Source organism: Lucilia cuprina, chromosome 3 (assembly GCF_022045245.1).
Source record: "Lucilia cuprina isolate Lc7/37 chromosome 3, ASM2204524v1, whole genome shotgun sequence".
Classification (NCBI taxonomy): domain Eukaryota; kingdom Metazoa; phylum Arthropoda; class Insecta; order Diptera; family Calliphoridae; genus Lucilia; species Lucilia cuprina.
Genome location: NC_060951.1, coordinates 43,489,517 through 43,510,270, shown reverse-complemented (window position 1 = coordinate 43,510,270; position 20,754 = coordinate 43,489,517). Strand labels below are relative to the sequence as shown.

The 20,754-nt window shown below is 29.3% G+C and overlaps 4 protein-coding genes across 4 annotated transcripts in view; 3 read left to right on the top strand and 1 right to left on the bottom strand.

Moving 5' to 3' along the window:
- The window catches only part of LOC111680147 (anoctamin-2), a 181,412-nt gene that overhangs the window by 72,378 nt on the left and 88,280 nt on the right, over positions 1-20,754 (top strand). The window lies entirely within an intron of this gene.
- On the top strand, positions 3,803-4,349 carry LOC111680135 (glycine-rich cell wall structural protein 1.8-like). The gene has a single exon (XM_046946203.1). The coding sequence runs from the start codon at positions 3,910-3,912 to the stop codon at positions 4,183-4,185; it is 276 nt and encodes a 91-aa protein (XP_046802159.1). The 5' UTR covers positions 3,803-3,909; the 3' UTR covers positions 4,186-4,349.
- On the top strand, positions 9,040-9,821 carry LOC124418785 (glycine-rich protein DOT1-like). Its single transcript, XM_046946202.1, has one exon. It carries the CDS (start codon positions 9,148-9,150, stop codon positions 9,643-9,645), a length of 498 nt encoding a protein of 165 aa, XP_046802158.1. The 5' UTR covers positions 9,040-9,147; the 3' UTR covers positions 9,646-9,821.
- Positions 12,016-20,754, bottom strand: part of LOC111680119 (loricrin) — a 10,641-nt gene continuing 1,902 nt past the window's right edge. The window contains exon 2 of the mRNA XM_023441741.2: positions 12,016-12,634. Coding sequence (XP_023297509.2) covers positions 12,120-12,634 — 515 coding nt within the window. The 3' untranslated portion in view covers positions 12,016-12,119. The remainder of the gene's footprint in view (positions 12,635-20,754) is intronic.

Genomic DNA, 20,754 nt, shown 5'->3' with positions numbered 1-20,754 from the left:
CTTCATTGTACTCCTAATTTCACACGCGTAGAAAATGATAAAAACCATTAATAGTACTAATTTTTTACTTTCTGCAGATATAGGATCTAATCCATTGCTAACTTTTCTACAAAAATTCCCTTATAATAAAGCGTGAAAGCCACTTTTCTAAAAAAGGCTTTTTTATACAAAAAATGCTTGAAAGCTTCTTCTCTATAGAAAAGTTTTCAAGCTAGCTTTTCTTTTTAAAAATTTTTCGTATAAAACTTTTTATAGAAATGATATTTGAGTAAAGAAATTTTAGTTTAAGAAAAATTTTTTGAATTAAAGCTATTTTTAGATTGAAAGCTGCTTTAACTATATAAAAGCTAATCGACTGGAAGCTTTCGTTATAAAAAGCTGTTTGAAGAAAACTTTTTTCTCTACACAATCTAAAAAGCATAATTTCTATAGAAAAATGTTCAAGATATTTTTTTCTTCAGGAAACTTTTTTGTAAAAAAAAAAATATTTACAAAATATGCTTGAAAGGGAGCCTTATTCTTATTCTAACGTAAAAATATTTTTGACAGAATTTTAGAACTTTAGCTATATAAAAGCTTCTTTTTCTATAGAAATGTTTTCTATAGAATAATTTTTTTCTAAAAAAAGGTTGCTTACAAAGTAATTTTACTCACAAAGAAGTTACGTAAATGAAAGCTTCCCTTTCTATAGAAAAGTTGCTTAAATGAAAGCTGCTTTGTCTATTTCGTCTAAAAAAATAAAAGCTAATTTTCTTTAGAAAAGTAATTTGAATGCAAACTATTTTTTCTATATAAAAAACTTGAATATAAGCTTCTTGAATGAATTTTACTCTTTCTATAGAAAAGTTCAATAAAAGCTTTTATTTGAATCAAACTTTTTTATTTCTTTTAAGAAAAATTTATTAAATAAAAGCTATTTCAGTATAAAATTTGCTTAATTAAAAGCTAAACTGTATTTGTAAAAGCTGCTGGAATGAAAGCTACTTTTTCTACATAAAAATTGCTCCAATAAAATGTCATTTTTCTATTGAACAGTTGCTAAAAATCAACTACTTTGTCTATAAAAATGATTATTAAATGAAAGCTGAATTTAATTTACTTTTTCTATCGAGAAGTCACTTGAATGCAAATAACTTTTTCTGGAGAGAATATGCTTGAATGAAAGCTAATTTTTCTATGCGAAAGATGCATGACTAAAAGCTATTTTTTTTTCTTCAAAAGAGATGCCTAAATAACAGCTGCTGTTAAAATAAAAGCTTAATTTTTTTAAAGAAAAGATTCTTGACAAACATCAAATGGTTTACGGAAAATTTGTTTGATGAATTTATCTTAAACTTTTTGCTTAAAAAAAAATGTTTGAATGAACGCTTAGTTATGTATAGACATGTTCTGGGGATTTTTCGATGAAAATGTTTCGTAAATTACAGCTTTTTTTATTGAAAGTTAATATTTTTTTAAACAAAAAATTCATAAATAAAAGCTAGTTTTTAGATGCTTAGAAAAACTTTTGGAATTATTACATATTTTTGTACAAAAATTTTCTAGTTTGAATATACAAATATTACTTAAAAGAACGTTTAATTTTGTGCTGAAAAGCTCCTTGTATAATATTTTATTTTTTGGGACAAAACTTTATTCAATGAAAGCTAGTTTGTATATTAAAGAGTTTCTGCAAAGAATTTTTTTTGTGAAAAAAGAGCTCCTATAAGAAAAGTTTATTTTAGTCAACAAAAATTTCTTTAAAAAAGCTAGTTTTTTTTATAGAAAAAGTGTTTGAATGAAAGCTTCGTTTTGTGTAAAAAAGATCTTTAAATAATAACATATTTTTCTGTAGCTTTAATACACAGAAAAAACTGAAAATGAGTTTTAATTATCAAAATAATTGTATCAAACAAGTTTTGCACCTATAACCAAAATGATGATATCAATTACCAAATTTGTAAAAAAGTAAAAATATATATTTTTTTTCCAAATAACGGATTAATCAGAACAATTAATGTCAATAATTGAGACAAGATTTAAAATTGATTAATTCATTAATTGTATAAATTAAATATTTAATAAATATAAAATTGATTTTTTATTAAATTATTAATCAAATAAATTAAACTGTTTGATAGAGAATTTTTTATAAATCAATTAAGATTGTGATTCAAACAATTAAATTATTAATCGATTACACACAACGTTAAAGGAATACTAGACCTTTAACAATGCGTTCAGCATTTTCAAAAATTATCACTTTATTGACACAATTTAACATATAAGTGTTTCATAAATTGTAAAGAAACTTGAATATTATATGCCTAAAATTTTATGGACTATTTAAGAATTATAAATATTGCTAGCACAAAAATTAAAAATAAAATATTTAAAAAAATTTAAAATGGAAAAGAAGGCCAGAAAAAATTTTTCAATCAATTAAAAAATTAATTGAATTAATTAAAAATTTAATCAAAATTTTACACTTTAGTTTCAAACAGTGTCAAAAAACGAGATAATTAAGACAAATAAAAATTTGTTTAAATAAAAAATAAAGAAAATTAAAACATGTTAATTGAAAATAAACTACCGATAATTTTTTCTGTGTAAGGAAAAGTTGATAGCTTCGTTTTGTGTATAAAAGCTGTTTGAATAATAATATATTTTTCTGGACGAAAATTTCTAAAATAAAAGTTTTTGTATAGAAAAGTTTAAAACTTCATTTTGTGAAGAAAAGTTCCTTGAATGAAAGCTTATTTTTCTCTACAAAATGTCTTAAATAAAATCTAGCTTTTTTTATAAAAAAATTGCTTAAATAAAAGTTTTGTTTTGTGTAAAACTGCTCTTTGAAAAGCTAGTTAGTGTGAAAGCTAGTTTTTTTTAGAAAACTTTCGGAATAAAAGCTACGTTTTATGTAGAAAAGTTTTTTTGAAAAGAAGCTTTTGTTAATATGTCTATAACATATAGTTATAGAAAATTGACATTTCTGGAGCCGCAAATATTCGTCTATAGACGATCCATAATAATAAACGAAGCAAGTATCTCTTATGTTTGGTGTCATAATTCAAGTCCTTTAAACTTTAAAAAGTTTAATAAACACTATTAACTTTATTAAAACTAAATATTCTTCCTTACCTCAGGTAGTGCAGTTTAAACAAGTTTATCTTAAAACTAAGAGGCTTAAATTGTAACTGGTATAAAATAAAATAAAACTGAAATAGTTATACTTCTTATGTTGACTGAAACAAAATTAAAACTGAAATAACAAGATGTTCGATAATCTCTAAACAGGGAGGTTTACCAAATAGTTATTGTATACATGTGTATATGTAGTACTTATTGTGTACAATTATTTGGTTAAATGTAAAAATGATTGAAGCAATTGTAGGAAATACTAGCACATCATGATGTCCAGCCAAGTGTCAAGTAAATAAAAGATTTTAAGATTTTTTTAAACTAAAGCGTGTTATTATGTATATTTTTGTATATAAAATAAAGTAACTTTAAGTGGTTGACCCTGGTCAGTTGTGTGCTAAAGAGTTGATTCAATAAGAATTATAAACATATTAAACTTATATAAAGTAGATGTTCTGGTTTTTGTATGGGTTTGGTTTTACATAAAAATCTTCTTCCTATCTCTCCTTCGAAATAGTAGTAAGAACAACAACAAATTTAACGAAACTGCAGCATACATACAATTATTTCTTCTTTTTTTAACACACTTTTTCGGGTTTCTGATCTGTCTGTCTCCATATGTCATTTTAACTTTAAGCCCCTATGATAAAAAAAAACTTATTTTTTGGTCTCATATAAATACCACAAGATAAGTGCATTTCAATTACAGTCTTTCAACGACAACATTCGATTTGCATTGGAACACTTCGAATTTTAAATTAGTCCTCGAGAAATTGTTTCCAGTTTGAAACCATGAAAGTTTTCATCATTTTATTTGCTTTAATTGCTGTTGCTTCGGCAGGATTTATAAATTCAGGATGGTCTAGTGGTGGTTATGGTGGAGGCTATGGTGGTGGCTATAGCGGTGGTTATGGTGGTGGCTATCACGGTGGCTATGGAGGAGGTTATGGTGGAGGCTATGGTGGTGGTGTCAAAGTTATTAAAGTTATTCGCCTAGGTGGTGGTCATGGTGGTGGCTGGAACTATGGTGGTTATGGCGGCTATGGAGGTGGCAGTGGTTGGTGGTAATGATATTGCCGAATGGAACAATTGTGAAAAGTATTTAATATATCCTGAAGTGCGTACCCTGTGTTAAATGTTGTAAATTATGTTTTGTAAAGTTGTATATTGTTTTTTTTTATTTTTTTGGTGATAATTAAGACGAATAAAATTTTGTTTATCTAAATGTTAAAGAAAAGAGTTTTTTTTAAGTGAGCAAAGTGTAAAGAGAACGAAAATTTATAAAACAAAAACAAAGAGTAAATAGAACGAAAATGAATAAAAAGTATAAGAAAAATATTACAAAATATCAAAAACAAAGTAGAAAGAAATTCCAAAAACATGTGACAAAAGTTGTTTGAAAAAAAGTGAAGAATATACATACATGTTCAAAAACCAGAGAAGCAAAACTGAGACTATTATAGGCTAAACGAAAAATCAAAGAAATTTTGTGATTTGTAATTATTTTTAAAATATAATTTGGAGCCTCAAAATTTTTGTACTTTTAGGTTGGCACTAAACTACTTAATGGTCATCATTAAAGAAGACAGATAATAAAAAATAAAAAAAAACTTCCCGTCCCTGTGACAAAACAAATTCATGCAAAACAAAACGTTGTTGTTCTTGTTTTCAGTGGTAAACTGTTTGTTATAAACAGGGCAAGCATTTCTATGCAGATGCATGTTTGTAGTCAATAACTTAAAAAAACGGTTAACTATTTTTCTTTTCGAATCAAAGAATTTGCTAAAAAATGGCATCGATTTGTTGTTGCATATTTTTGCATATTTTGCTAAAAATGCATAAATTGCATACTCTGCTTTAAATTGCATATAATTTTCATATTTCTAACATTTTTATAGCAAATTTTGCATATTTTTTTTCTAAAACAAATTGTTATGTTTTCTCTGTATTCCATATTTTTACAACAACTTTGGTATTTACATATTTAGAATTTTTAAAATAAATATCAAAAAATTTCGATTTAACAACAAAATACTAGGTTCTATGAAATACAATTTTACAAAAAAATAATTAATTTTTAAAACCACAATAGTGCGGAAGGTATTTTAGGTTTGTGCTGTTAATTGTAACGTCCAAAATATTGGTCCTTAAAGTATCTATTCAGTGTCAATTTCTGAGTCTGTCCATCTGTGTCTCCATATAAAAAGATAACTTGATGAAATTTTGTTCTCTACGTCCATCATTCACCTAGAAAACATTACAAAACGATAAAATTCAAAAGAAATATAATTTATACAAAAATATATTAATTCACCACTTTCATGTAAACACGGTTGTTAGATCTTACAACGTTGGCAGTAAAAAGGTCTAATAATACTGTCAACTTACAAAAAATTGTCTTGCAATATTTTCGGTAATGCTTTTTCTTACAACGTTGCAAAAGAAAAAATTTAAGTTCAGACGATTATTAGACATTTTCTGAACTTTTTACTGACAACGTTGTAAGATCTGATAACCGTGTTTTTATATTTTTCATTATCGAGGTCGTGGTTACGTTGAAGTGGTATTACAGTACATAAATCGTCTTAGAATCTAATAGACTCCACAAATGCGCCCATGATTCTTCCTGTTAAGTCTATAGTATTCCCTTTATTCAAGGGGTTTGTCCACACTATATGACCTATAGTCCACACTTTAGAAAATAATGTTAAAATTCTCATCTAAAAATTTCTTATAAAAAATATTTTTCTATTCGATCAACAATCAATCCCACTGTATGGCAGTAGGACAAAAATCACAGTTAGCAAAAAAAATTTTTATAGGTTCTCTATTAATAAAAAGTCAGCAGGATTATAAAATTACCAACTGGGTAATTTTATAATCAAGTATTGTAAATTAAATTACACGTTTTAGTTCCTGCATTTATTTATGTGCAATTATTTCATAACCTTGAAATAAGTGGTTCGTTTATTCATGGAACCCAATGTTGATGATGATCATGATGATGTTTAGTGTGGGTAACTTAAGTACTACAGCTGTAGGATTAAACATATAAAAAACTTCAAGTGTTAACTTTATAAACAACAAAATAATTAGATAATTTTGTAATAAAATATTACAACTACTGTGTACCTACTACTGCAAATATAGATGATTTTTAAACATTTAAAATAATTTATTATATATATTTTTTAAACTTTCATTAATAAATTATAATCATTTATAAATATACTTCATTTGAGTATGTACTTATGCACAAATTTGTGAGGGAGATAAAAATGGCATTATTCATAATTCTTTTTTTAAATCTTATTAGAGGTTTCTAAAACAAATTTTGTTTTATAAACCTTTAATAAAAATAAAATTAATATTCAATTTGATTTTAAAACTTTTCATACATTATGACTATATGAAAATTTTGTAAACCATTTCCTAATGCAGTTGTTTCATTTTCATACATTTGTGCATATGTATGTTTAATGACACTTGTTAATTACTACTTTAACAAAACTACAATTAATTTTTTTTTAATTTTATAGAATTCATAAATTTTATTTCACTTTCACATATGCATGAAAAACATTTATGTGCTTTTAATATTGTGCAAAAAAAAATATTAATAGTAATTAATTATAAATCCATATAAACATATCATAAAATAATATAATTGTTAAATCATGATTTAGCCATCATCATAGATGAAAATCATGAATTGTTTTAAAACATTTTTTAAGTAAATTAGGGTTGAAATGAAATATTAGGGTATATTTGAGAATAGCTTCTACAATACACAACATTGTATATAGTCGAAACAAGAGTTAAGCCTATAGTCGAGTTTATTCTAGAATAGTATTCGAGAGTATAGTCTAGTCTTTAATCGAAAGTCTAAGTCAATAATTGAGACTGTAGTCCCGCCTATAATTAAGTCTATAACTGAGGCTATAGTCCAGTATATAATCAAGTTTATAATCGAGTCTATATTCGAGAATTTAGTTTAGTCTATTATCGAGTTTATAGTCGAGTCTTTAGCCTGGACTACATAATCGATTCTCTGGTCATGTTGAGTATATTGTCTATGATCTTGTTCAATCTATGGAGTACTATATACGAGTCTAAAGTCAGAGCTACAATGATGTATATAGTTAACACTTCTGTCCAATATATTGCCAAGTCTATAGTTAAGTTTATAGTCAACATTGTAGCCAAGTCTATAGTCAACTTTATAGCCTATTGTCAATACTACAGACAAGTCTATAGCCAAGACTACAGACAAGTCTATAGCCAAGACTACAGACAAGTCTATAGCCAAGACTACAGACAAGTCTATAGCCAAGACTACAGACAAGTCTATAGACAAGACTACGGACAAGTCTATAGCCAAGACTACAGGCAAGTCCATAGCCAAGTCTATAGTCAATTCTTTAGTCAAGTCTTTAGTGAAGTCTATAGTCTAGTCTATAGTCAAGTCTGTTGTTAAGACTACAGTCAAGTCTATTGTCAAGACTACAGTCAAGTCAATAGTTAAATCTATAGTCAAGTCTATAGCCAAGTCTATAGTCAAGTCTATAGCCAAGTCGATGGTCATGTCTGTAGTCAAGTATATAGTCAAGTCTATAGTCAGGTCTATAGTCAAGTCTATTGTCTATTGTTAAGGCTTTATTCAAATCTATAGTCATGTCTATAGTCAAATTTATAGTCAAATCAAATCTGTAGTCAAGTCTATGGACTATACTATTTCAGTCTGTTTTTAGTTTAATAGAACTTAGTGAGTTGTCCATTCGAAAATAATTGGAAACTCTCTTTTTTTAATAAATTGTCTGTGGTTTTCTGAGTCCATTTGAATAGAATCCTTTAAAAGAAAACTAATATTATATTCACAAACAGTCAGTCGGTGTAGATCTTTTCGGTCGTACCGTGTTCATATGGAGAAAATAGAAAAGAAAAAAAATCTACTCTATAGACTAGTACATACTTTAGTCGAGACTATAGCCTAGTCTATAGTTCATAGAATAGATTATAATCGAAACTATAGTCTAGTCTATAGGAGAGACTATAATTGACTATATAGACTTGATTATAGTATTTATCGACGAGTTGTGTTTATGGAGGAGAACATATTCCAGACTATATTCTAATCTATATTGTGATGTATACGGATAAATAAATATTCAAAGTCGAGCTTAGTCTAGACTGTAGTTGAGTCTATATACTATTCAAGTCTAAAGTTGACTCTATAGTCAAAACTATAGTATAGGCTATAGTCGAGAATATAGTGGTGTTTATGGACTAGACAATATTCGAGACTATATTTGAGTCTACACTCGTGACTATATTTGTATCTATTGGCAGTGGAAATTCTCATGAGATCATATAAGGGTGGGCAGTGCGTGGACTATAGAGACTCAATACCAGAAGGTATAAGTTGCTCTCCCTTCAGTGAGGAGTTAGTAATCCATATAACACTTTTTGGTCTTTTATTGTTATGCTCATTAAGTTTTCACAAAATTCGCATGAATTTGCAACATTGTACGACTTCATTCTTCAGTAAATTTTATTCAATCAAATCGGTTTGTTTCCAAGTGAATGTGAAATCGTTTTGTAATCTATTACAGCAATAAAGATTAAGTGTCTATATATGTAGTGAAGTGCAGTTTTGTTGCTAGTTTTAAATTTGTAATTACAGAAAAAAAAAACAAACAAATTAAATGATGTTCATGGTTTAATTCTATTAAACAAAAGGAAAAAAAATATATAAAAATTAATAATAAATTTTATTAAATATACTTCAAACACACTTGACTAATTGCTGTAAAAGGGAAAAGTTAGAGAACACCAACATGCATACAAACATTCAGAATTCTAAATTGCGTCACATCAGAGAAGAATACTTTGAAAAAATGTATATAAAGCCTGCATGGATTATGATTTTCATAGTCAGTTGGATTTGAAAATTTGTAGTGTTGGCAAGAAATCGAGTTAATTTAACTGATACTGAAGAAAATTTAAATCATTAGATTTGAATTTGTTAAAATGCGTGTATTTGTCGTGTTGTTTGTCATGTGTTTGACAGCGGTAGCTGTTTCTGGAGGTTATCTAGGAGGAGGGGGAGGAGGTGGCGGAGGTCATGGTGGTGGTGGAGGTTATGGTGGTGGCGGTGGCCATGGTGGTGGCGGTGGAGGTTATGGAGGAGGAAAAGGCGGTGGTGGTGGAGGTTATGGTGGCGGAAAAGGCGGTGGTGGTGGAGGTGGCAAGGGAGGTGGCGGTTACATTATAGTCTCCAGCGGTGGCGGCGGTAAGAAAGGAGGCGGTGGTGGTGGTTATGGAGGCGGTGGTGGTTTTGGTGGAGGTCATGGCGGTGGTGGCTGGTCTAGCAAAGGAGGCGGTGGTGGTGGTGGCTCCAAGGGAGGTTATGGAGGTGGTGGATCCAAGGGAGGCTATGGAGGTGGTGGCGGCGGTGGCTGGTCTAGTAAAGGAGGCGGTGGTGGCGGCGGCGGTTATGGTGGTAAACGTGGTGGAGGCGGTTGGTAATTACCAATACCGGTTCCAAAAATATTAAAGACCTCAAATATTCATACTCTTGACAATGTTGATTGAACAATTTATATATAGTAGATTTTTTGTATTAATCTAATAAAATGTGTTCATTTTAAAACTTCTAATAAATAAATTTTTATAATATTTTTTCGTAAAATGTTTTAAATCAATTTATTGTGTTCAAATCTTAATTAGAAACCCTTGAATCTTTATACTTAGTCTTATGAAAAAAAAAATAATTCTTAATTTCGTTTTCCCTGAGTCACCTTCAAAAGGTCTTAAAACTTGTTTAGCCGAAATTATTGCATTATTAACAAAATATTTTCACATGGTAGTTTTTTTCATTACTTTTTTAAATTATTATTCAATACAAATTATAAAAATAAAAAAAACAAACAATTCTTATTCCCACATTCAATATTAAAATTTTTATAAAAATAATAATATATATATTTTTATTTCTAAAACCATTAACAATTTAAATTATTATTTTTTTCTTTTGAATATAGCACAAGTGTCTTTTTAAAAACAAAATATTGCATCTGTTTTACTATGAATAGTTTTTCTTTTCTAAATCATGTGTTTTTTATGTAAAATATATATGCTTTGTTTTTTTTAATAACTTTAGAAATTTTTAATGCCAATTTTTAATTAAATATGAATTATAATTTTTTATAGTTCAACTTTATTAGAATAGATTAAAATGTACAAACACAATTAAATTGAAGATGAACGGATTTGTTTGTAGTTAAAACTCATAAATTTTTTAATTTATGTAAAGCAGACAAAATGATCATTATTAATATTGAAATTGAAGGTCACTTGCAGTTTTGCTAATTAACAACTTTCCATTGAGATGTAATGATGTTGGTTAAGGCGTTTTAAGATTTTATTAATCTTAATCCAAATCAGGAAGATCAATATGGACTCAAAAAGGAATGTTTAGCCATTCAGTTTTTTTAGTTCAATAGCAAACCTCAAAATTGTTTCATATTGCATTATCATGATTTTGGGAATATTAAATGGACTAACACTCGATTGTAGAGACTGGCAGTTATAGAGGATACTTTCATAGAAAATGTATTCAAATATCTTTGAAGTCAAGATCTTCTACAAATTACATCTCTTACTGATTTGAAAATTCTTTGAAAATACGTCCAGAAAATAATGTTTCTGAAAAGTGTATGACAGTTTTAGTATATCACTTCAGACAGTCAGTCAGTCGGTGCTGATTTTTTCGGTCGTTTCTTTCAATCTGGTTTGCGGATTTAATTGATCAGAATCCTTTAAAATATAAGGATAATTAGCAGATCGCTTGGGTCTTAATTCCCAATAAAATGTCTCTGGTTTGCTGATTCCATTGAACAGAGCCCGCAAAAGGGAATAAATATTATATTAACAGACAATTAGTCAGTCAGTCAGTCGGTGCTGATTTTTTCCGTCATTTCTTTCCATATGGAGAATATATAAAAGTAGTGAAAATGGAGTATAAGTTCGAAACTCTATAAAGATCGCTTGGGTCGTGCTAGTTCCATGTAGTTTCCAACATTTTCTAAAACTTTCTACCTCGATTACTTACATTATGGGATCATTGAAATTATAAAATAGATAAACTATTGCATTAGATAATCAAAGATTAAGACATCTAAAGGCAGTAGACACCTTTCATAATAAGGTAATTTTAAACTTAATAGATTCCTACAGGATCTTACAAGGATAAGCTTAAAAAGCGTTAAATGAGCAATAAAATACTGAATTGACAGAAAGATTTTCTAAATATAAAACATAACTAGTTATTAGCATTCACTTGAATTGTAAAACGCAGATTATCTTGTTAATCAGGGGTAGTCTATATAAACCGATTTTGAACATTTCAAATATTGATCTACCATTTCAATATAACTAACCCAACTTGGTCCAACAATAAGAAACATAACGCGAACATCTTCTTCATCTGTATCTACTGCAACAATCCGTACGAAGAGGGACATAGAAAATTTTTTATTAAAAATTAAACCTTTGTAAGTTTGATGGCATTAATTACTTTACAATTAATTACTGCACAACACTTCAAAATCAAATGAATCACATATAAGGTTTTAATTGTAAGAATCCTTCAATAACTAAACTTTATAGGAAATTTTTTCAGAAGAGGTAGTTAGTTATTTCCTTAACAAAAAGTCTCTTTTTTTCTTCAAATATCAACTCAAAAATATATTATTTGTAGTAAAAATTTATTTATACTGTTTTTTTAAAAATGTTTATTTCTATATATTTATTTGTTTATTTACACATACATACACATTAGATTTAGCACCATTTTAATTATTAACAAGATTTTTTTATAAAATATTTTTTTCTGTTTGTTTGTTGTAAACACATAAGAACACAAATTATTTACATATTTATATTTTGTTATTTGAGATGATATCACTGCATGAAAGTTTGTAAAGACATGAAATACATGTCTACCATTTCCAGCCGCCACCACCGCCACCTGAAGACCAACCACCACCACCGCCGCCAGATTTCCAGCCACCACCACTGCCGCCAGAAGACCAGCCTCTATTGCCACCGGACCAGCCACCTCCGCCGCCAGATTTCCAGCCACCACCACTACCTCCAGAAGACCAGCCGCTGCTGCCACCCGAAGGCCATCCACCACCGCCTCCACCAAGAGACCAACCACCACCTCCACCGCCGCCAGATTTCCAGCCTCCACCACTGCCTCCAGAAGACCAGCCACTGCTGCCACCAGAAGGCCAACCGCCACCACCACCTCCTCCTCCGCCTAAACTTATGATTTTGATAATTTTGGTGCCGCCACCACTGCTGCCACCACTGGACCAGCCACCGCCATGGCCTCCACTACCGCCACCAGACCAGCCACCACTTGATCCTAATCCCGACCAGCCTCCACCGCCACCTGATTTAGACCAACCACTGGAACCGCCACCACCACCAGACCAGCCACCACCACCGCCTCCCAAATAACCAGCAAAAGCTTGAGCGGTTAAGCCCACCAAGAGAAAGATAATAGAACGTTTCATTTTAAACCGTATCGCAAGGAGCACTTCCTATCCGTAAGATTGAAATGCCGCAACTAATAACAGTTAGAGATTAACAACAAGTATTTATACCAACAACTATCCAACTCTAAAAGACTTCAGTTAAATTAAATTTGACAATGTTATTTCTATTTCAATTTTTTTTTTGCAATTTTCCCAACAAAAGCAAAATCGCCATCCAACACCGCAACCACCCAACACAAAACATCACTAGCACCAACCATAGTGTTGGTGCTATTTACTCCCTTTGGTCACCTCTCCCCCATCCATTAACTGATATCTGCTCACAGTTACAGCTTATAAATTCTAACTATTCTTATGCTACGTTTGCAATAAAATACAATACAATACATTAAACAAACATCAGTTTACAAAGACTGCTGCTAGCAAGTAGCAGACTTATGAACAAACTTAATGCTGACTTACAATAAAAAAAATTTTCCTCTCAGCTTGTGCCATATTTTTGTTTGTGTTCAACAAAAACCGTACTCGTCATCGTCGTCTTTAGTTGTGCGAATATCATGCTGCCTCATCGTCAGCGCAGCAAAATGTAAAACCTTGTCCGTCCGTCTTCTTGTTAGCCATAGTTACAAAGTATTTAGTAAGTAGTTACATGTATGTATTTGTGTAGTTTGTTGCCAATTTTATTGCTCGTCTCACTACTCACAAACACACAATTGTTACAACAGCTTTAATAATAACAGCGAATATCAACTACCAGTGTTTACAATCTCAGCTTAAAAATCTTTACAAAACAACGCCTTCGCATGACGTTTCTTTACTCTCAGTATGTTTCAATTCACTCGTGTTGTGTGTAAGTCTATGTTGAAAAACCTTAAAAAAAATCGAAATGCGTTCACTATCATCGAGCCAAACAACAGATGATCGGGTATGTAAGCGGTTTACACTGGCATTGTTCTACTTGACTGTTAACAGCCACAGTTCAGTTCTAGTTCAACTTTAGTTCAGTTCTAGTTCAGTTCTAGTTTAGTTCTAGTTCAGTTCTAGTTCAGTTCTAGTTCAGTTCTAGTTCAGTTCTAGTTCAGTTCTAGTTCTAGTTCAGTTCTAGTTCAGTTCTAGTTCTAGTTCAGTTCTAGTTCAGTTCTAGTTCAGTTCTAGTTCAGTTCTAGTTCAGTTCTAGTTCAGTTCTAGTTCAGTTCTAGTTCAGTTCTAGTTCAGTTCTAGTTCAGTTAAAGTTCAGTTCTATTTTAGTTCTAGTTCAGTTCTACTTCAGTTTTAGTTCACTTCTGGTTTAGTTCTTTTTCAATGATCCAAAAACTTCCAAGTTGGAAAGTAAAATTTCAAGGGAACATGATCCCAAACTTCTACCTTCAATCAATTTCTGAAAATTTTAAATCACTGAGCAGTGTGAACGCTTCGGACCAAGATTCATTCAATTAAATTTATTATTGCACCTCTGCTTTTGGAAGATACAACCGACTTACTATCACTACTAATACAGTAAACGAAAAACTACTAATGTACAATTGACCATCAACTATGCCATAGAACTTGTACGACTATTCATTGTACGAACATTGCTAAAAAAACAATTCAAAATTTATAATTCGTAACTTGCATTTTTGAATTTTAAGCCCATCATGATTGCCAGCAACGATGATCATCATCATTATCATGATACGAGTACGAGTGAAGACAATTTATTTGCGAGGTCTCGTCTTCAGTTTGAATTATAGCGCCACTTATTTCTATTATTTGTGAGTAGTTAGTTGGATGGTCTTTAGTAAAGGCCTGCCTAGGTCTAACAGTGCAACAATAATCCAACTAGTTAAAGTGTTTTGTTTTAGACCATGATTATGTCAGACTGTATGTTTGCTTGTTAGTATGTATGTGTGTGTATGAATGTTTGTTAAACTAAGTGTCGGTGTTTAAATCGCAATTTATGGTTAAATTATTCTTAAGAGCTTTTAATGTTTGTGTAAATGTGCTTATGAAATGTCTTGGCATAGTATGGCAATGTATTCCATTGTAATGACAAGGGGATGTGTAGACATGAATCTTAGTTTAACTACTTATACTCGTATGTATGTACATATGTATGTTTGTATGTTTTGCCTAATTATTAATTTTAATTTTTTTATTGTTGTTTCATTTATCGTTAGCAGATGTGAGAAAATTATAGTTTTAAAAACATTTTTGTTTATATTAACATTCGTATTTAACATTCATAATCATGATGCAGAAATTTGCTTTTATTTCTTTAATATTGCAAACTAAACAATAATGAGTTTTGTTAAAAATCAGTAATTAGTTTGTGGTATATGATTAAATATTTTTTTCTTTATTTGTTGAACACAAAATATAGTCTGTATAATTTTGCCTTCATTTGTTTTTCAAGTGTTGTTCTTCATATCAAAGTTCCGGTTATAATTAATGAAAATGTCTAGTTATCATGACATGTTGTGGTATTTGTTTACAATTGAAATTATTTGTCAGGGACTCCTAAAAGAGTTTTTAATCTCTTTAACGTATATAAAACACCAAGCTTTAGTTTAATTTCAAAGCTATAGTAAGTGGTTGTTAGGATCCTTAATTGAAACGATTTTAGTTAGTTTTGCAGTACATTGAGATTAAGACAAGTTTATTCGAGGATTTCAAACATTCTGTTTTCATTGGAATACCTTCCAGAAGGAAATGGTTTAGTGTTTACATTTAATATTAGGATTTAAAAAAAATTGTTGAAAATTTAAGTGAGATTTTTTTTGCAACGAATTTCCTCTACAAAATGACGCTGAAATATTGGAAATAATGACGGCTCTTGTTCATTAAATGCAATCAAAGTTACAGTAAAAAACTTTCCATTGTTCTGCAAATCTTCCAATGTCAAAAGTAGATTTCCAGGACACTGCACTAATATCTATCGGTACAGCTTAGATCTAATACGATATATTGGACCATGATCACCAACCAAAATTGTAGCTTAAAATCCATTAGAAATGCTTTCCAAAATTTTCCTTTCAAAATCAGTGCTGATAACCATAAATATGTGGGACCAATATTCAGAATCATTGTAGACGATGTGCGTCTTTCTGTCTGACCGTCCGTCTGTCTGTCTGTCTTTTTGCCAGACAGTTCATTTATTATGCCTTGGGCGCACTTTAAAAGTCGCAGTTTTCAGCCAAGCCTATATTATTAAAATCGGTCCATGATTTTGTATATACTTCATACAATCGAACACCTCGAATTGGGTTTTTGAGCTTCTTGCATCAGTTCCATAGGGACACTATAGTAGGGAGGCTATTTTGTAGTTGTGTTGATGTTTTAACACCCAAAAATATTGTTCCTACACCCACCACACCAAAATCACTTTCTCAGTCGATTTAGCTAAGTCCGGTCGAAATTTTCAAGATAAAGGACGAACTCTATTAAAAAGGGTTGAAATCGGTCCATTATTTTGCCTATCCTCCATACAACTGTACCCTCCAAATAGGGCTTTTGAAATCATAATTATGTTAAATATTCTATTATGGCAACAGAAATCGGAAAAACTTAGTATGATAGAAGTTTAAATGATACTGCTGGTGTATTAATAATCGGTCCACGTTTGATCCTAACCCCTATACAAACTCCCCTTCAAAAAAAGTCTTGAAGGTCAAAATTCTCTTACAATTACATATAATACGATTAAATTCTATATAAAGAAAAAAAGACAGTTCTTAAGGATTTCTTACCTGAATAGAAATTTGGTAGGACTGATATCCAATCATTATTAGACTTCGTTCTTTTATAAATGTTTAGTTTATTTATGCTAAATGCAAATTTGCTATAATTGCAAAAAGTGGGCGTTAAAAATGGCATACAACGGAGGGCGTGATAGGTTTTTTGCAAATGAAATTTTTGAAAATTCCAGTTTAGTTCGAGCTTACATTACAAAATAATCATTTTAAAATATTTTTCTTATTTTAATAATTTTGCAACAAAAAAACTACATTACTTAAGATTTAATTAAAAACCATTTTGAATGATTTTCAATATTTCACAGCAAATAAACATGGCAATGACATATGCAATTATTATGACAGCTGGTACAATTAATCTTTTTTATTTAGACAAAAAATTAAATAAATTGCGAAAACATATTTCAAATACAAAGATGATTTCATTTTGATAAAATATAATTCTAATTCATAGAACAAACAAATATTCAATAAAAATTTTACAGCCAAAAAAAAACTTAATTTTAAGGCTAAGCGATAAAATACAATATTTGGTAGCATAAAATTTTGAAGAAAAAAAATCCAACACATGCCACAATAAAAAAAAACTTGGCAATTTTGTTAAAACTTGCCAAAAATAATTTTTAAATCAAAATCAAAAAAAAAAAAAAAAAAAAAAAGAACATAAATGCAACAAAAATTGCTAAAAAGAAGCAAATTAAAATTTCAAATGTTAATAAATACACATTTACATGCAAGTATTTTGAGGCTTTTTGTTAAGCAAAAATTTAATTTGTAATGAATATTTTAACACAAAAAATGAATATTTATTTTTTATTTCAGTTTTTAAGTACATTTGTTTAAGTTTTACTGTCTATTATTTCGGATTGTGTAAAATTTTCATGCGTTTCAAGGATTTTCTTAAGATGTAATAACAAATAGTTTCATACAAGCCAGCAGCATGTATTGTAAACCATAAAAGTTTTTTTTTTGTTTTCTGTAATTTCAAGCAAATTTCCAAGTAATTAACCTTTGAACTTTTTTTGGCTCTAACTACAGTATTTGCTTTATTTTTTTCTATTTTGTTAAGTTTTCTTTAGCAATATTTTTTTTGTATTTTAAATTTTGTAGGCGTTTAAGTAGAGTAAGTAATTCGAGCAGAATATGCAAATGTGTAAATAATTATCTTTTTTGTATTTTGCATAAAATTGCTTCAAATTTGTGCTAAGCTTATGCAGTAACTAAGCTTTTGTGCAATTGTTATTTTTGCTAAATCTGCAATTATTTTTTTTATTTTTTGAAATTTACAAATAATAGTGTATTGTGTTAGGTTTTCCATTTTTTTTAAATGTTTTTTGCTTTTTAAGAAACTTTTAAGATTGACAGCTTTGTAGTATATTATTTAGCTAAATTAACTGAAATAATGCCAAGCTAAATTTATGTTAAGAATATAAAGTGCCGCAATTAATTCTGAAACTAGTTGAAGTTGTATTCATTAATTTGTAATATTAATTTACCAATTTATGGCATTTTTGGGGGGCAATTAATAAAAACGATGTCTACGGTGACAAATGATTTGGTGTTGAAAATTTTACATTCTATTTTTTATGACAAATTTTATAGAAAATTTTTATTTAGTTGAGATTTCATCTACAAAACTATCAATCTTTATGTTATAATATAATTGGTTTCATATTCCACACTTTATTTCCAAATTATTTCTTGATCACCTTCTAGTTCAGATCGAGTTCAGTTCTAGTTCAGTTCTAGTTCAGTTCTAGTTCAGTTTTAGTTCAGTTCTAGTTCAGTTCTAGTTTAGTTCTAGTTCAGTTCTAGTTCAGTTCTAGTTCAGTTCTAATTCAGTTCTAGTTCAGTTCTAGTTCAGTTCTAGTTCAGTTCTAGTTCAGTTCTAGTTCAGTTCTAGTTCAGTTCTAGTTCAGTTCTAGTTCAGTTCTAGTTCAGATCTAGTTCAGTTCTAGTTCAGTTCTAGTTCGAGAGTGATTGGCAGTAATTTCTTTATTTACAATATCTCCTCACGACATTAAAAATATCGTAAAAAATCTTCAACGCCCACAGATTAAAAAATAACAAATTTTAACTAGATACTATAAATCTAAACTTAATCTACAAAATTGTTAGAAGAAAAAATTAATTAAAAATGTATGGCAAATTAAACAAAAGCTTAAAATAACAAAAGCTAACTGCTTAATTTATAAAGATTTATTAAAAATCATTTCTCTCAAACGTTTGGCTTGATAAACCTCTGCAGCCTTTAAATCCGATTGCTGTAGCTGTTTTGTTGGCTGCTGCATTGAACTAACCTCCTCCTTGGTAAAATAACGATACCACTCTAATGAAACAGCATCAACATCAGTGGAGGCAACAGCACCTGTAGGTGATTGATCTACATTTAAATTATTTGCTGCAGCCACAGGTAATGTTTTTCTACTAAAGTCTTGGTTGTTATTACTATTGTTGTTGTTATATGATGCAACTGTTGCAAATGCAATTTCCAATTCCGCATTTAAACTTTGTGCATATGGATTAATGTCAATATTGTGCAAGTCCATTACTGTTGCTGCTCCAGCTGATCTTACAGTTGAATGATCAAATAGTAATTTGCGATCGATTCTTAAAGGTGACTCAGCTTCATTAAAGGTTTGCTGTTGTAATGAGTCCGCTGATGATAATTTACGAAATGGTGAAGGTGCTTGTTGTTTCCAATTTATTTGTGGTTCAAGCACCTTTGGCGGCCAATAGGTGGTGATTGTGGTGTCGCTTTGTAGAGCAAAACTCCGACATGTATCAAGTGCTGCTGCCCATATAATGATCGTAATAAATGTTAAATTTTTATGATTCATAATAAATTTGTTGTTGTTTTAAAGTTTATTTTAAATTAAATTGTAGGTGGTGGGTACGATTTTCTATAAGTCTGTCGGTCTAACTTAACGTTATGAATTCGTTTTGATTTTTATTTTATAATTTTAATCTATAAGCGACATTTATAGGTTTTTGCAAGTAGTTTTAAGATCTATTTTATGTTACTTCACAGACATCGTGAAATAAATCAATCAATATGAATATTATTTAATATTTTTTGTAGGTATTTTTGTAATTTATTTTAAAAATGTATTTGGGTTGTTGTTAAATGAAAAATGATTTGATTTTATTGGTAGTATTTTGGTTTTTGCTTAAAATGCTTTGTCATTTTAAATACCTCAACAAATTTGTGGTTGTGGTTTTAAATTCAATTAAAGTTTCATCATTTATCAAAAAATCATTTTTGCTTTGAGTTTAAGAAAATTTGAGTCAAGTTCAGGTTTATTAATTTAAATTTAATAGAGTAGTAAACGAAGGTATTTACAAGCGAATTAATTCTTCTTTCGACAATAACTAATTGTTGTAGAGTTAGAGGCGTTACCAATAACGGTGTGCACTTAATGCGGATAAATCGAGTTTTAGTTGAGAATAGTATTTTTAGTGAAAAATATACTTTGTATGTGAAAAATTTCAGTAAAAAAATAACTAAATAAATTATCAAATTTTTAGTAAAAATTAAATTTTCCTTTAGTCATCATTCAAACGTCCTAACGGGAAACTTCTTACTTTAATCCATATTTTTCTTTTTTATTAATTTCAGTGCATACCCTTAATATTCAATAATAATAATGCAACATATCTTTCCAGTAATAATTTCTACACAACTATTTCTATAAATAACTAAACATTTAATAAAACAAATGCCCCTTAACTCTAAAAAAACCTAACGCCACTTAATCTTTTTTAAATAATTTTCTTCTAAAAAAAATAAAAATAATCTCTAGTCATTTTGTGTATAAAAAAATTTATTATTTTTTCGTTGTTAACAGTAAGTTAAAAGTCAATATTTGATATATTAAAACTATTTAACTGAATCTCTGCAAAAACTTATTAAAGTGAAAAAAAAACTAAAAAAATATTGTTTTGTTTTTATAAAAAAGCTTTTGTAATAAAAGCTTACTTCTAATAAATTTTTATGTAAATAATACTTTTAACATATTTTTAGGTAAGTGTTTTTTTTTCTTAGTTTAGTTTTGACTAAAATACCAAACTAGTATATGTTTTTTGTAAACAGTAAAGGCAAAAATATAAGGAAGGTCTACAAATTATCTCACGGTAGATAATTTATTAAGTTTGGTCAATTTAAGTTCCGTTACAGTGCAGTTTTAGTTCAACTATAGTTCAGTTACAGTGCAGTTTTAGTTCAGTTGTAGTTCGGTTCTAGTTCAGTTCTAGTTCAGTTCAGTTCTAGTTCAGTTCTAGTTCAGTTCTAGTTCAGTTCTAGTTCAGTTCTAGTTCAGTTCTAGTTCAGTTCTAGT